The sequence below is a fragment of the Notamacropus eugenii genome, chromosome 5 (genome assembly GCF_028372415.1).
Source record: "Notamacropus eugenii isolate mMacEug1 chromosome 5, mMacEug1.pri_v2, whole genome shotgun sequence".
NCBI lineage: Eukaryota > Metazoa > Chordata > Mammalia > Diprotodontia > Macropodidae > Notamacropus > Notamacropus eugenii.
In genome coordinates this window covers 292,389,175-292,404,480 of record NC_092876.1, presented here as the reverse complement: position 1 = coordinate 292,404,480, position 15,306 = coordinate 292,389,175, and the positions used below count along the sequence as shown (strand labels likewise).

At 34.4% G+C, this 15,306-nt stretch overlaps 1 protein-coding gene across 3 annotated transcripts in view; it reads right to left on the bottom strand.

The window, feature by feature from the left end:
* The window catches only part of LRP1B (LDL receptor related protein 1B), a 2,222,640-nt gene that overhangs the window by 97,228 nt on the left and 2,110,106 nt on the right, over window positions 1–15,306 (bottom strand). For all 3 annotated transcript variants that reach the window (XM_072613193.1, XM_072613191.1, XM_072613192.1), the window contains 2 exons: window positions 14,461–14,586; window positions 5,920–6,084 (listed from right to left, as the gene is read on the bottom strand). In XM_072613193.1, coding sequence (XP_072469294.1) covers window positions 5,920–6,084; window positions 14,461–14,586 — 291 coding nt within the window. The remainder of the gene's footprint in view (window positions 1–5,919; window positions 6,085–14,460; window positions 14,587–15,306) is intronic.

The window sequence follows — 15,306 nt, the reverse complement described above, 5'->3', positions numbered from 1 at the left end:
GTGGAAAGACCAATAGATTAGTATTCATGTGTTGTTTGTAGTCCAGTTGTTTCAGTAGTGTCTGACTCTTTGGGACCCCCATTTAGGGTTTTCTTAGCAAAGATACTAGTTTCCTTCTCCAGCTCATTTTCCAGATAAGGGAATTGAGGAAAACCGAGTTAAGTGACTTGCTCAGGGTCACCTAGCTAGTAACTGTCTGAGGATGTATTTGAACTCATGAAGATGAGTCTTCCTGACTTTAGACTAGACTAGAGCTCTATCCTCTGTTCCACTTAGGTGCCCTATACACACACACACGTATATATATATGTCTATATACATATATATGTACATGTATGTGAGTGTGTACGTATAAACTAGAACGTATATATATAATGTGTGTATATACATATACATCTATATATCCATCTCATCTATCTATCTATCTATCTATCTATCTATCTATCTATCTATCTATCTATCTATCTATCTATATGCAAGTGACTTGAGTTCATACCAGCTCTATAATTTGTGTGACCATGGACATAGCATTTAACTTCTTTGATCCTCAGATTCCATGTTAAAAAAATGGGTAAAATAGTATTTGTCCTATATAACTCACAGGATTACTATGATGAAAAGTCTTTGTAAACCTAAAAGCCTTTTTTATATATATATATTTATATATAATATAATTGTTTTATATATACAATTGTTATATATACAATATAATAAGCATTATATATGTTATTATTATATAAAGTATATATATAATATAATTGTTATCAGAATTAAATTATTACAGATATCCTCAAAGCAGTTGAACACATCTAGTGGGCCCTTTAACTGTACTAATTCTAATAGCTGAATGTGAGGTTAATAAGACAAGGTCCCAGGTTTTGTCCCTGTCAAAGCCAGTTATAGTTGACCTTGGCTTTGTGATTATATACAGCTAATAAGGAGAGGTGGATTCTTAAAAAAAATTCTAACTGAATATTTTCCTACAAAATATTCTTCCCTGATCAAGGACATTTGGATGCAAAGGCATTCTTTGCTGTTCTTATTTGCTTCCTGCTCATTGTACCTTACTTGGACCCCTAAGACATTGGGCATTCATTCTGGTTGATGCAAAAAGGGCTATTTCCTCAAGAGCCTTTATTTACCAGAAGTGACTCTCATAGAAATGTCTCAGCTGGCAACTCAAGGATAAATGAAGCACATTGCCATAGGCAAGAGTTTGCTGAAGTCTGTAGTTAAGAGGCAACAGCGCAGTGTTTCTACTTATAAGTATGTGTAAAACTGCAACAGGGAAAGAAACCTATTTCAAATAGGTCTCAGGTTTGGCAAGATCCTTTAGAGTTCTACTTTGTAATTGAATTGTGTGCTCCTGGTAATTGTCAAGCTTGGAGCTGCACTTTATGAAATGAAATGATCTCATAAATTTGAGAAGGTAAGGTATAGGTGTAGGTTGGTATCCACTTAAAAAAATACTTGGAAAATAGCCAGCCTTATATTTTCCTTAGATGTAAGTAGTTACTCACTTCATTTGATTAGGCAAATGAGATAGGCTGTAAATTTGACTAAATCTATTATTTAGTGTGGCATAGTGGAAAGAATAGTGAGAGATCAAAGGCTTCAGTTCAATGCCTCAACTAGGTCTATAAACCAAAGTGATAGAAGATTATAAGACTCTAACAGTATATTTGTAATAGTTATTTCAGTAGTGATATAGAACTGGACACCAAAGGAATCCTATTGACTGGGGGATGTCTATGATACATGGATATAATGGAAAGGTATTGACTATAAGGATGGGTTCATAGAAATCTTGGAAGATTTGGGGGAACTGATGCAAGGCAAATGAGCTGAACCAAGAGAACAGCTGATGTAATAAGAATCAATCTCTGACACTATAAGTTACGGGCAAGTTTCCAGTCATTATGAGCTCCTTAAAATAAAAAGTGAAATAACTAATGAAATTGAAGAGTGACCATTTTTCACTGACGCATAAAAAGTAGCTGCATATGGTAGAAACAATATTAAATTTGGAAACTATATTCTGCCTTGCAACTTGGCTCTTCTACTTGGTGTCCCATTATCTCTATGAGTCTCAATTTCCTCATCCACAATTAAGGGATTCTTAAATTAAGGTCCATGAACTTTAAAGAACTATACTTTAATAACTGTATTTCAATATAATTGTTTTCCTTTGCAATCCCATGTATATTATTACATCTATTTAAATATCGTTCCTAAATGGGATCCGCAGGCTTTATTAAACAGTCAAAGGGGTCAGTGACACATCAAAAAAAATCCTAAGAACCCCTGGATTACATGATCTTGAACTACTCTTCCAGACCTAAATCCTATGACCCTGGTTTAGGGGAGTTCTATTTTTGGTGAAGATAGCTATCATTAACATTCTAGGGTATACCTTACCTCAAGGGCTATTAGGACAAATATCCTAGTCCTAGCTTTGGATGATGTCCAAGAATTGGCCTTTTCTTCTGACTTTTCTTCTTTATGCCCCAATTTGCCTTGAGGTATCTTATCCTAAAAAGTGGTGCAACAGAAGTGGCAGCAGTAGCACCATCACAGAGAAGTTTCCTTTCTTAACCTGCCTAAGCTATAAAATGTATTTCTTCCTATAAACAGTATTTCATTCTTTTTGTCCTCTACACTCCCCCTCTCCACCCCAGCATCTATTTTCATTCCCTTATCATACCTTAAGATTTGAGCTTCTATTGCCATAACGCACAATGGTGATGGTAGAATTGTTATGAGAAAGACTTTCTTTCAGTCTTCCTTTTCTCATCTCCTTTCCTTAATTCATTAAACAAGTATTGATTGTTTAATTACTGCATACCAAACTGTACCAACACTTTACTTGGTCATTAATACTACTTCTAACTCTTCCCTGTCTATGGATGTGGAAGAAGTAGATAGAGTGCTGGACCTAGAATCAGAAAGACATGAGTTCAAATCTAACCTCAGACATTTTCTAGTTATGTGACTCTGGGCAAGTCATTTAACCCTGTTTGCCTCAGTTTCCTCATCTGTCAAATGAGCTAAAGAAGGAAATGAGAAATGACTCCAGTATCTTTGCCAAGAAAACCTCAAATGGACAGCATAGTCCATGGGGTCACAAAGAGTCAAACATGATTGAACTAAACAACAACAATCTTAGGAACAGGCGGCTAGGTTCTGGGAGAACAGAAACATCTCCTTTCTATCTCCCCACTCCCAATTTAGCAAGTCATTTTAATTCATTTGTGTTCCACTCTCATAGACCAATTTTGATGTGATTTTTTTAAAAAGAAGAAAGTCTGTAAAAAATACTAGAAAATTAGAAATATATTACCAATTTATTTTTGCTATTTGTACAGTTTGTAATAAGGTGATAGAAGCATTAAACCTTTCACTAGTTTCCAATTATTCTTGTCAAATGGCCAGTTTGTTATAAGCATCCTCCTAAGAAAGGTTTATGAAATTGAACTACATGGACCCTTGTTGATGTTTTCAACATATTCAATTATTTCTCTTTGCTGTTTGCCATTGTGTATGAAACTAGGTACATATCTTTTGTGATAATTTATTGTTAATGGTAATTACTGCAAAACTAACACCTTGTGTAGCAGGAAACTTTCATTCCTACATAAGAAATTTTAATTATGTCTCTCAGATGTGTGCTTTTAATTAACTGGTGACATTTTCTTTGTTCAATTATTATAGTTCTATACAACTGTCATAAACTTATAAATTTTAATTAAAGCTGCCCCAAACCCTAGTTATATAGCGTCCACATAGGAATTTGCCAAAAGGCTTAACTGTAAGTAAAGCAACAATGAATAAATCTATGAATTGCCACTGGGATTTGTTTAACAAATTAACATTTGTGTGCAGATAATGAGGTTCTACAACCTATAATACTGAACAATGCTTTTATGAAATCACAATTTAAAAAGTGAAAAATGCTTTCCAAATGACTTAATTGCCTATCACACTATTATTAATTATTAGATGGTAGAAGAGCATAGAATATATATGCATCAACCTACCCCTAGTTGGTTTCCTTATGTATACTTATTTCTTTCATAATTTTCATGCCAAGAGATTTTAAGTATATTTCCAGAATATATTTATTCAACTCTGTAACTCAAAAATTCTGAAACCCAGTTAAAGCTTAACACGCAAAAATTACTATAGGAGTTAAGTTGGTTTTTTAGAGATAAAAATTAAAGAAAGTAATTTAGATGATGCACTATATCATTTTCATATACCACTGTTTATAACAGATTCACTTTAAAAAATATTTTGGTGGTTATATCTCTAGCCATGGATTTAGATATTGAATTCTCTCAAAAAGTAGATTTATTCTAGATCACATACATGGGTAAACTAATGGGGGTGGTTTCTGATTGAGGACTATGGATTGAGGGTCGCATTGGATGGCTTCTGAGGTCCTTTCCAGTTTTAATTCTATCATTTTATGATTGGGTTAGCGGTGTAATGGGGGGGAAAAGGACACGATTTAAAGTAAGGAGACCTAGACCTCAGTTCCTCAGCTATAAAATGAAGGTATTTGACTACATGAGCTCTAAGACTCCTTCTAGATCTAATTCTAGATTGCCAAGCAGTTAATATGAATTTAAATTTGGAAAGCTAAAATAGCCAAATTATTCCTCAAATTCTAATGATTTTGGTGATAAAAAGAAAACTGATTGACCATCTAGAGATTCTCTTAGCCCTTATATGAATAACTTGTAAATATGATCATGGCCTGAGAAAAATTACCTACTTAGGAGAAATAGTTATGCTCTTTAAAATAAAAAGGTGGGTTCACTTCACTCTGCATGTGTTACTTTGTCAGTTGGTTAATTGCATATTAAATAAAGGATGACTACAATCCAAGTAACAGATGTCTCCAACAGCTTCATAAAACATACCCAGTCTGTACTTTACCTACAACTTACTTTGTGCTGAATAAAAACATTTACAATGACTTCTTTTTTTTTTTCATTTTACTGGTTCATTCAAACTCTAAATCTTCTTTTACTGAGATATTAAGCTATATCAATTATTTATAGGTCAATTAACACTATAGAAAGCACACATTAGAGTGCACTATTTGAAGCCTGAGAATTTTTTATGAAAAAATAATATATCTATTTGGATCGTTTGGTGAATTGTGCATTACAAGAAATAGAGGAAACTTTTATGTTTTAAGTATAGGTCTGGGATTTCACTGCGATTTCTCAGTGAGGAATTTCCATCTGCCAATATAGATTGACCCTTTCCCTGAAAGCTATAGTCTTAGAAAGTTACATACAGTACTGATAGATTATATCACTTGCCCAGGATTACAGACTCAGTGTCTGTTAAAGGCAAGTCTTCAGTCCAAGTTTTCTTGCCTTCAGTGCCAGCTTTATGTTATGCTGTGTTGCCTCTCTTATGAGTAAAAAAGAAATGATAATTTGCTATTCAATTATTTTTCCTTAGTCAATGTTTTTGGGAAAGATAATATCTAAAGTTTATCTGTCTAATATAAACATATATCCAGTACAATTAAGCATGTATTAATGTTCTAATTTCCAAATGTGGGATTTGACATAGTATGTTAAATGGTAATTTCTTCACAATTTTTTATTAGCATAGAGACTGTAATAGACTTCTTGATAAATTCTCAAGCTATTATCAGAGTATAATTAAGTTATAATCATGATCAATTTTTAGTTTAATTTATTATTATGTGATTTAAATTTCAATAGATTGAAGTAGGGACCAAGGCAGTAAATTAAATTAATTTCAGTTGTCCAAATTAGAGATCATGTTTGGAACAATCTGTTCTTATAGCAAGGTCAAGAATTATAATCCACTTCAAATATGTACCATTTTCTGTAGGGTTTTCACTAATAGGAAAAAGATGAAGATAGTATTTACCAAGAGCAGATGATATGCAAGTTCCTCCATTCTGACAGTAGTTGGTACAATGGTTGATTTCACATCTTTCTCCGGAATAACTGGGCCAACAATGACATCTTAGATCTCCCTTCTCATTTATAATGCATCTTCCGCCATTTTCACAAGTCAATTTACACGAATCATCTAGTTAAAAAGCACATACAAATATATGACTCACAAAATAAATGCATCAGGTAATTTAAAAATTCCACAAGTAGGACTTTGATTTTATCTTGATTAATAATACTAAATTATTTGGCCACAAGAAAAAAATGGAATAAAAGCATGTTTTTATTTATCATTAAACCAAATATTGTGGGTATTCAGGTAGACCACATTGATATTCAACCTAGAGAACAGAAGACACAGAGAGGATAGAATGATTGTCTCTAAATAACTGAAAGGCTGTCATGTGGAAGAAGGAATACTTTGTTTTATGACTTTAGAACTAGAACCACAGGTTGAGAAATTCTAGGCATAACATGTTCAGTTCAATACATTTTAGAAAGTGACCATTAGGGAAAAAAATAGAATGAATTGAAATATGAGATTCTGAGCTCCCTGTCTTAAAAGGTTATTCTAAGAAAGACTATTTGTAAGGGACTTTGTGAATGTCTGCATGCTTTGGACAGGAATTTGGACTGAGAGACCACTAAGGGCCCTTCCAAACCTAAGAACTTATAATTCTAAGAGGAGTTTTATATATATGAAAGCAATTCTTTAATCTTTTCTTCTCTAGGTTGCTTTATTTTGCAGCCCATTCATTTATTAAAATGTTAAGCAAAGAACATATGATGATTTTTTAAGATAAAAGGTTTTATAACCTTGATAAATTATTCAAGAATATGATAGACTATCTCATCAACAGCTAGCAACCTTAATAAAGGCAGAGAAAAATCAATAGAAAATACTGTAATGACATATGACTATTTCAAGTATATCCAGTGTCTAGTTTAGGGAAAGAGAAGATAGTTAAAGGATTTCTTTAGACTAATTGCTTGTCATTAAGATCCATCTATTATGAGAGAAAAGTTCATAGAGCTACATAAAAGGATGATACATAAAGCAATACTATCAAGCAGTACTGTCAATTGGCAAATCAGAACCCTGATCATGGAGTCAGGAGATCTGAGTGCAAATCCTACTTCATGCATTAGTTAGCTCTTTTAACATAAGTAAGGCAATTAACTTTTCTGAACTTTGTTTTTTCTCATTTGGAAAGCAGAGATAATCATATTTCCATTCCCTGTTTCATAGGGTTGCTAATAGGATGCTATGATCATAGAGCTAGAATTACAATAGACCTCCAAAGTCAACTAGCCCAATCCCCTCAATTGTACAGAAAAGAAAATTAATGTGACTTGTCCAATGTCAAACAGGCAAGTAGGAGGCAGGTGCCTTAGAAACTTTAAAGTACTATAGAAACATTGATTATTCAATCTATTTTGTTTTTTTTTCAGTCATTTCAGTCATGTCTAACTCTGAGACCCCATTTGGAGTTTTGTTGGCAAAGATAGTGCAGATAAGGAAACTGAAGCAAATAGGGTTAATTGACTTGCGTGGGGTCAAAGAACTAGTAAGCATCTGAAACTGAATTTGAACTCAGGTCTTCCTGACTCCACAGCCAGTGCTCTATTCACTGAACCACCTAGCTACTCTATTATAATATCTGTAATTAAAAATTTTGAAAAAAAAGTAGAACTATTTTAAATTGCTTCAATATTCATGTTGACAATACAATTTCAGAAAATTCTTTTATCTGTACCTGCAAAGAGAGTATGGTAAATTTAGAAAGAGCATTGAATTTTTAGTCAGAATCAAACAACCAATCAATAAGCATTTATTAAGAATCAACTGTGTGCCAGGGACATAGAGCTGGCTTTGAGTCCTGGTACAGCTACTTCCTAGCTATGTGATCTTGGACACGTCCCTTACTCTTCTTAGATTCAATTTTATTATATGTAAAAGGAGGATAACAATACCTACTCTAGTACTAGTACAAATATTGTTACATAGGTCTTTAAAATTCATAGAGCACTTTATATGAATAACCTTATTTGAATTTCATCCACCCATGTGAGATAGAAGGTGCAGATATTATTACCATTTTTACAGACGAGGAAAGTGAGATTCAGTGACTTATCCACAAGCAGTATATATCAGAAGTGTGATTTAGATCTAGACCTTCCTGACTTCATGTCCAGTGCTCTATCTATAATGTCATGTGTCTTACAGCATAGGATATGTTATGGTGATAAAAAAGGGATAATGAATGCTAAAACTCTACTAAATGTAAATTATTCTGTACATTTCCTCTTCCTTCCTCTGACTGTCACTATCTTGGTTCAAGCCCTTATCATCTCACAGCAGAACTACTGCAGTAGCCTGCTGGGTAGTGTCCCTGCCTTAAGTCTCTTCCCACTCCAGTCCATCTTCCACTCAACTATCAGTTTTCTAAAGCACAGATTTAACCACGTCATCCCCCTAACCAATCAACTTCAATGGTTCCCTGTTACCTCCAGAATTAAATCTCTAGCTTTCAAAGCTCTTCATAACCTGCCCTCATTAGCATGATAATAAACCTTAAGGTCAGAAATAGCTTTAGAAAGAAATTTATTGAGTCATCTGGCAGAGAAAAGAGCTGGAAAAAAGTATGACTCCTTGTCTAGTGTCTGTGAGGTTTTATTATACACATACACACACACATATAAATACATATATGTTTGTATATATAGTGTAAGGACATTTGCCCAATTACCCCAGGTAGGCAGACGTTAGAGAAGGGCAGTTTGAGATGAATATCAGCAGGTAAGTTAATCTAATTTGGAGAATGCAAAATGTAACCTTTAGGTGGAACTTAAAACAGGAACTTTGAGTGGATCCAAAATAATACCTAGGTAGGCTCAAAACAAAGCCAGAAGCGGGATTTCAGTATTTCTTACAGCCATTTCAAGAGCTTTTTTAAGGTCAGCCTAACCTCTACAGTAAGCTTTTCAGTTAGACAATTTTCTAGCCACATAAAGCAAAGGCTCAAGCATTTTAATAAATGATAAATAATATTTTCCCCATAGCCTCTTTCTGTCTCTCCAGATTTCTTATTACCTTTGACATATTCCATGATTTAGTGACACTGATGTCTTTGCTGTTTCTCTCACAAGACACTGCATCTCCCGACTCTAGGCATGTTCACTGGCTATCCCCCACTCCTGAAATGTTCTCCCTCCTCATCTTTACCACCTGGCTTAACTTGCTTCCTTCAAGTCCCAGTTAAAATTCTTCCTTGTATAGGAAATCTTTCTGGATCCCCCTTATATCTGGTGACTTCTCTCTGTTGATTATTTCTAATTTATTCTGTTTAACTTGTCTGTCCCTAGTTGTTTCTACGTTGTCTCCTCCAATAGATTGTGATTGTTTTGAGAGCCAAACTGAACTGTTGTTCAGTTATGTCCCACTCTTTTTGGCCCTGAGGACAACATTACACCAATAGTGTCCATGGGATTATTTTGGCAAAGATACACGAATGGTTCATCACTTTTTTTTTCCATTAGTAGATTAAGGCAAACAGAAGTTAAATTATTTGCCCAGGGTCACATAGCTAGTAAGTGTTTGAGGCCAGATTTGAGCTCAAGTTTTCCTGACTCTAGGGCCAGCACTGTCTACTGAGTCACCTAGCTGCCTCTATACTGGCACATATTAGGTGCCTGATAAATGTTTGTTGCCTGACTGACTCAATATAAACAAAGTACTAATAGTAGTAATAATTCAAACTATTCAGGAATACATTGGCAGAAACCTGGAAATCCTATTCTGATCATGCCATTGGGTACAGTCATCATTTTGAGCAATTTAAATTCAGTTTGATTCAGGAAAATAATTGGTTGGATCTATTCTCCAAATTTTGTTGCTGCCATGTTTGTGCCATGAATGGTTTCTCTAAAGAAAGCTGATGTAGCCTGAGGGAAAACAAAAAAGCATTTGGTAGAAATCAGTAGCTTATGTCTTCTGCTAAAGTCAGATCTATACAAGTGTAGAATTCAATCAGCTTTGATTCTTACTCACTGCCATGTGTCTCTACAACTATGTATGACAGAGGGATAAGAAATAAATATAAATATAAAAAAATATATTAGTGTCTTTCCCTGAATCTAATTGTTTTATTTATTGATGCTCTCTAACACATAAGCTATTTCTAGCATCACAATGGAAGAAGGTTTTGAGAACTGGCAACAAGTGTCTATCAGATCACCTGCTGTATAGGTAGACTGTGGTAACTGGTAGGATCAGAGATCATGTTGAGTAAACTTAGAATTGTTCTTCTGTTGGTTGTATAGTGAGATTCTTTACAAATTATCTGTTCATATCATTCATTAAAAGAGAGGGATGCCAATTGTTCTATTATGTAGATTTTTTGTTGTTGTTGTACCATTTCAGTCACAAGTAGGGACAGCTAGGTGGTGCAGTGGATAGAGCACCAGTTCAGGAATCAGAAGGGCCTGAGTTCAAATCTCACCTCAAACACTTGACACTCACTAGCTGTGTGGCCTTGGGCAAGTCACTTAACCCCAACTGCCTCATGCTGGGTCATCTCCAGTCATCCTGATGAATATCTGGTCACTGGATTCAGATGGCTCTGGAGGAGAAGTGAGGCTGGTGACCTGCACAGCCCTCCCTCACTCAAAAACAAAGTGAAGTGCAAGTCATGTCATTATTTCTCTGATGGCGTGGTCTTCTTTGGCAATGAAGGATGAACACACACACATGTAGATGTGTAAAGTTTTTTGATTGTTTCTTTTTTTCACAATGAGCAAATCTGTGACAAATATTTTGTCTCTTTACCTAACCCTTACCATCTAAATCACAGAGATAATAAAATCAACTGAGAACCATATTTTGCTAGGCACGTCACAAAGACCGGGATATACGTTGAAGCAGTAATATAGTAATATTATAAGAGTTAATATTTATCATACATTTCTAACTCATCTAGTAAAAAAATTATCTAATATTCAATAACTACTTAAGGCTATTTAAAAGGGAAACATTTTAGGGCCAGGGTATTATTATCCATGCTGGTATTATAATTAAGGAAGTATTTGTATTTAACTGTAGTTTAGTGATATTGAACTCTATTGAAGTTTAAAATTTCTCCATGTTGGTACATGTGCTTTTCTATGATATGTAACATTAAGCAAAGGGAAATTTAAAAATATAGAACTGTCTGATGAAATGAGCGTGGCATTTTATTCATCTGCAAACTGCAGTAGTATTCCTATGAAGAAAAAACAGGCTGCTTTTGTCAATAACCAAATTACCCCCAAAGATCACTTCCAGCAATTATAATCAGCTCTAGGAGAGAACAGATGAACACTTTTCTAAGAATGAGTAAGATTTGAAATTCAAATTTCTTCCATGAACATTCAATGGGCTAATCAGTTAACAATGGCAGCTAGAGAAAGGTAGGTGATTATAATGAGCTGTAAAACTTGGTTATATCAGATTTTAATGACAGAAAAATTAATTTCTATTGATCTGTGCCATCAATAATCCTAAAATTTACCTATTTTGATTTTAAATTCAAGATGTTCAAGCTCTGTCTCATAAAAATCACATGGCTAGAAAACCATTCAACTCATTGAAGTTTGCTCCATTTAGTAGTTTCCTTAATGGCAAGCATGAGCTTGAAGTCCCTGACATAGGAGTATTCTGGCTACTTTATCAATTAGCAAAGTTGCTCAAAATCACTCATTCTATTAATCTGACATTCAGAAATTCTAACTCCTCAGCCTGTGTGTGTGTGTGTGTGTGTGTGTGTGTGTGTGTGTGTGTGTGTGTGTGTGTGTGTGACTGTGTATGAGAGAGAGACTGTGAGTGTAAGTGTGTGTAGGGAAGGAGATAATAGTGACAGAAAGACCTTACTTTGGCAGAGGTAATATAATGAATGGGGGAAGCTCAGGGGCACAGTGGATAGAATGCTGGGCCTGGAGTCTGGAAGACTCTTCTTCCTGAACTCAAACCTGGTCTCAGACACTTATAAGCTACGTAACCCTGGGCAAGTCACTTAAGCCTGTTTGTCTCAGTTTCTTCATTTGTAAAATGAATTGAGAGATGACAATGGGAAACCATTTCAGTATCTTGGTCAAGAAAACCCCAAATGGGGTCATAAAGAGTCAGAGACAATTGAAATGACTGAAGAACAAATATAATCAATATGTCTAATGTTAAGAATCCTTATAATTATTATTAAGAGCAATTGTTTATTAAATACCTCTAGCTGTGTTTGGTAAAAGCTATATGCAAATACAATTTTGGTAAATCACAATCATATTTTCTGTGCTCCACAGAAACTTGCTATTGAATACATTGATAGTGAATGCTTTCAAGAAGTAAAAAGTCTGTTCATAATGTAACTAATAACGTTTTACATTTAATGTTTTCCTAAATTTGGTTTAAAGTGGCTAAAATTTGAAATAGCATGAAGCAATGATGATTATTTTCCACAGGATACGAAACCCCTTGCTTGATTAAGGGGAAATCTTGGTATCCCTTTAAGAATTCTTGATGAGGAGCATTGCAGACCTTCTATTAAGGTGGAAGTACAACTATTTGTACCACTTAGCTAGAAGCCTTGGGAAGCCGAGAATAATCCACTGAGGTCTCTTCCAAGATTGATGTATTGTGTCCACCAACCGCTGGTCATCCAGCTTCTGTTTGAAAACACCCAGTATGAAGGAACTCACTGCTTTCCAAGGCATATCATTTATCTTCTAGAGAGCTGTAACTGTTAGGCAATTTTTTTATATCAAACCTCAATCTGTCCACTTTACCTACTACTCTTAGTTCTGCCTTTTGGGGTCAAGCAGACCAAATATATTTCCTCTTTCATATCACAGCCCATAAAAATCTTGAAATCCTCTCATGCTGTTCCATCCAAGGCTCTCTTCTCTGAAGTAAACATACCTGGTTCCTTCAAAGAAACTTACAATAGCAGATTCAGGAGTTCTTTAATCTTTTTTTTTGTCATTTTGTGGATATATTTCCACATGATAATGTTTTTCTTAAAATACAGTCCCCAGACCTGAACACTGTTTGGGTCTAAGAAGAGTGTTCACTTTTTTGGCTACCAAGTTGCTGAATCATATAGAATCTTTACAATTCACTAAAACCCCAAGAATGTTTTCATGGGAATAATTGTCAAGTCATGCCTCCATAATCTTATACTTTTGAAGTTTTTCTTCTTTTTTAACTTCAGTATAAGACTTTACATTTATCTATATAAACGTTCATTTTCTTTAATTTTGACTATTGGGACAGCCTCTTCAGATTTTCTTGGATTTAGCCTCTATCATCTAATATGTAAGTTATACCTCATCCCAAGCTTTGGGCAACAAGCAAATTTATCAAATATTTCATCAAGAGAACATCTTGACACTCTTTTCTGGCCCAGAAAGAAATTAACATTTATAAGCAACTATAATTTCTCTTCCCCTCTTTGCCTTTAAGATAAATCTTCCAGATTAGTTCTTTGACTTTAACTTCCTTCAAAGCTGATTTTGCCTACTAATGGCTACTCATGGTCCCTAGTCATTCATCTCGTTCAAAATCTACCTCATGTAGTACTATATAGCCCATTTATTCCCTTTATTTTTTTCTCACAAGCATGAACAATTTTGTCAAAACAATGTTTATGTTTCAGGTCTGTGCTCCTAGGAATTTTCTTTTGCTGATTAGAAATGACTAAGATCTCGGAACTGTGCCATTCAAACATTTGTCATCTGTAAAGCATCCTTCATCATTATTCCCTCAATACTAGAATCATTCTATGAATAGTATATTAGGATCAAGAATACACAGCATCTCTCACTTTCTTGATGTACAGGTCAGAACTTTTACAATATCTGAATTATACTCTATGTTTACTCACCTCATTACTCTCTACATCACTTTAGTTACTTTGACTACAAATTAAACTCTTGGTTCACATTCTGTTCTCAAGGCAACTCATCTTACACTCCCAACAAACTGTCACAAAGACTTAAGAGTTGATCCCTTGCCACCAATCAAAACACATTGTGGTCAGTGTTAGGAGAACATCTTGACACTCTTTTTTGGCCCAGAAAGAAATGAACATTTATAAGTAACTATAATTTCTCTTCCCCTCTTTGCCTTTAAGGTAAATCTTCCAGATTAGTTCTTTGACTTTAACTTCCTTTCAATCTAAAACTGAGTTTCATGCAAGGGCTACTAAAACTATTTTTTTATTCCAGTTTTTGCCACATATTCTTATACATTTGTGCTTATATTAGATGTGCATAAATGCCAGTTAAACAAATATGAAATGAGTTGACAGGAAATAGAAATACTGAAAAAGAAAAATTAATGTTATTAAACATCGGCATTTGAGAGCCACTCATGACAAGAATTCTCAATTGATGACTGGGTTGATGGCACTTTATTATATTTTATTAACTGATTAATTCATCTTAAAATACATTATTTTCCCCAAAACTACAATATACCTACCTAATAGGCTCTCATCAATGCAGGTTCCATTAATCAAGGATTTCCCTTCTGGGCATACACAGGTAGCCCCAGAAGGATTAAGTAAACAGAGGAATTCACACGTTAAATCCAAACATGGATTGGGTACTGAATGAAAACAAAATAAAACAAAATATGCATGAATATAATTACTTTAGGCTATGATAATGTTTCATTGAAGTTTAAATATAGTCACCTTAAATCTTTTTTTCATATTTCCAAAGTTATGCTGTCCATATTTCAAGATACAGAACTAACTGAACATTAGCATGAGACGTATTAGTTGCTTTCTGCTACAGTGAATATGGATTTTTCCTGAGTCACTCATACTTTCATGTAGTTCTTTGTGATCAGTTGCAAGCATTTGTAAGGCAGTAGGTCAGTGGAGCAAAACTAAGTAGCCAAATCATTTCTCTTTAGCATGAAGCTTTATTCAAATTGTCACAAATATTTGCATAGTTAAAAAAAACAATTATTTTTCACTTACTAAGAATTAGTATATTAAAAAGTGTTTATTAGTTGAACAGCATTTACCAATTTTTTCTTTCCATATGGATATATATATATTTTTTTTATCTGATCCCTAGCCAGTTCCCTTCTTCTATATGTATTGCCAGATAGTTACTTGGCATGCATCCTAAATACAGAGACTCCTGCTCAAGCAAAACTGGACTCAGTAATTCTGAGGTACCCCTTAGCTCTGAGATTTTCATACCTACATAGTTGGTATCCTACATTGAATGTATCTTACCATTCATTAGACTGAGGAGGAAAAGGAGCCTTGGACGATGGTTAAGTGAATGATCTGTTTCCTGTTTGAAACACTAT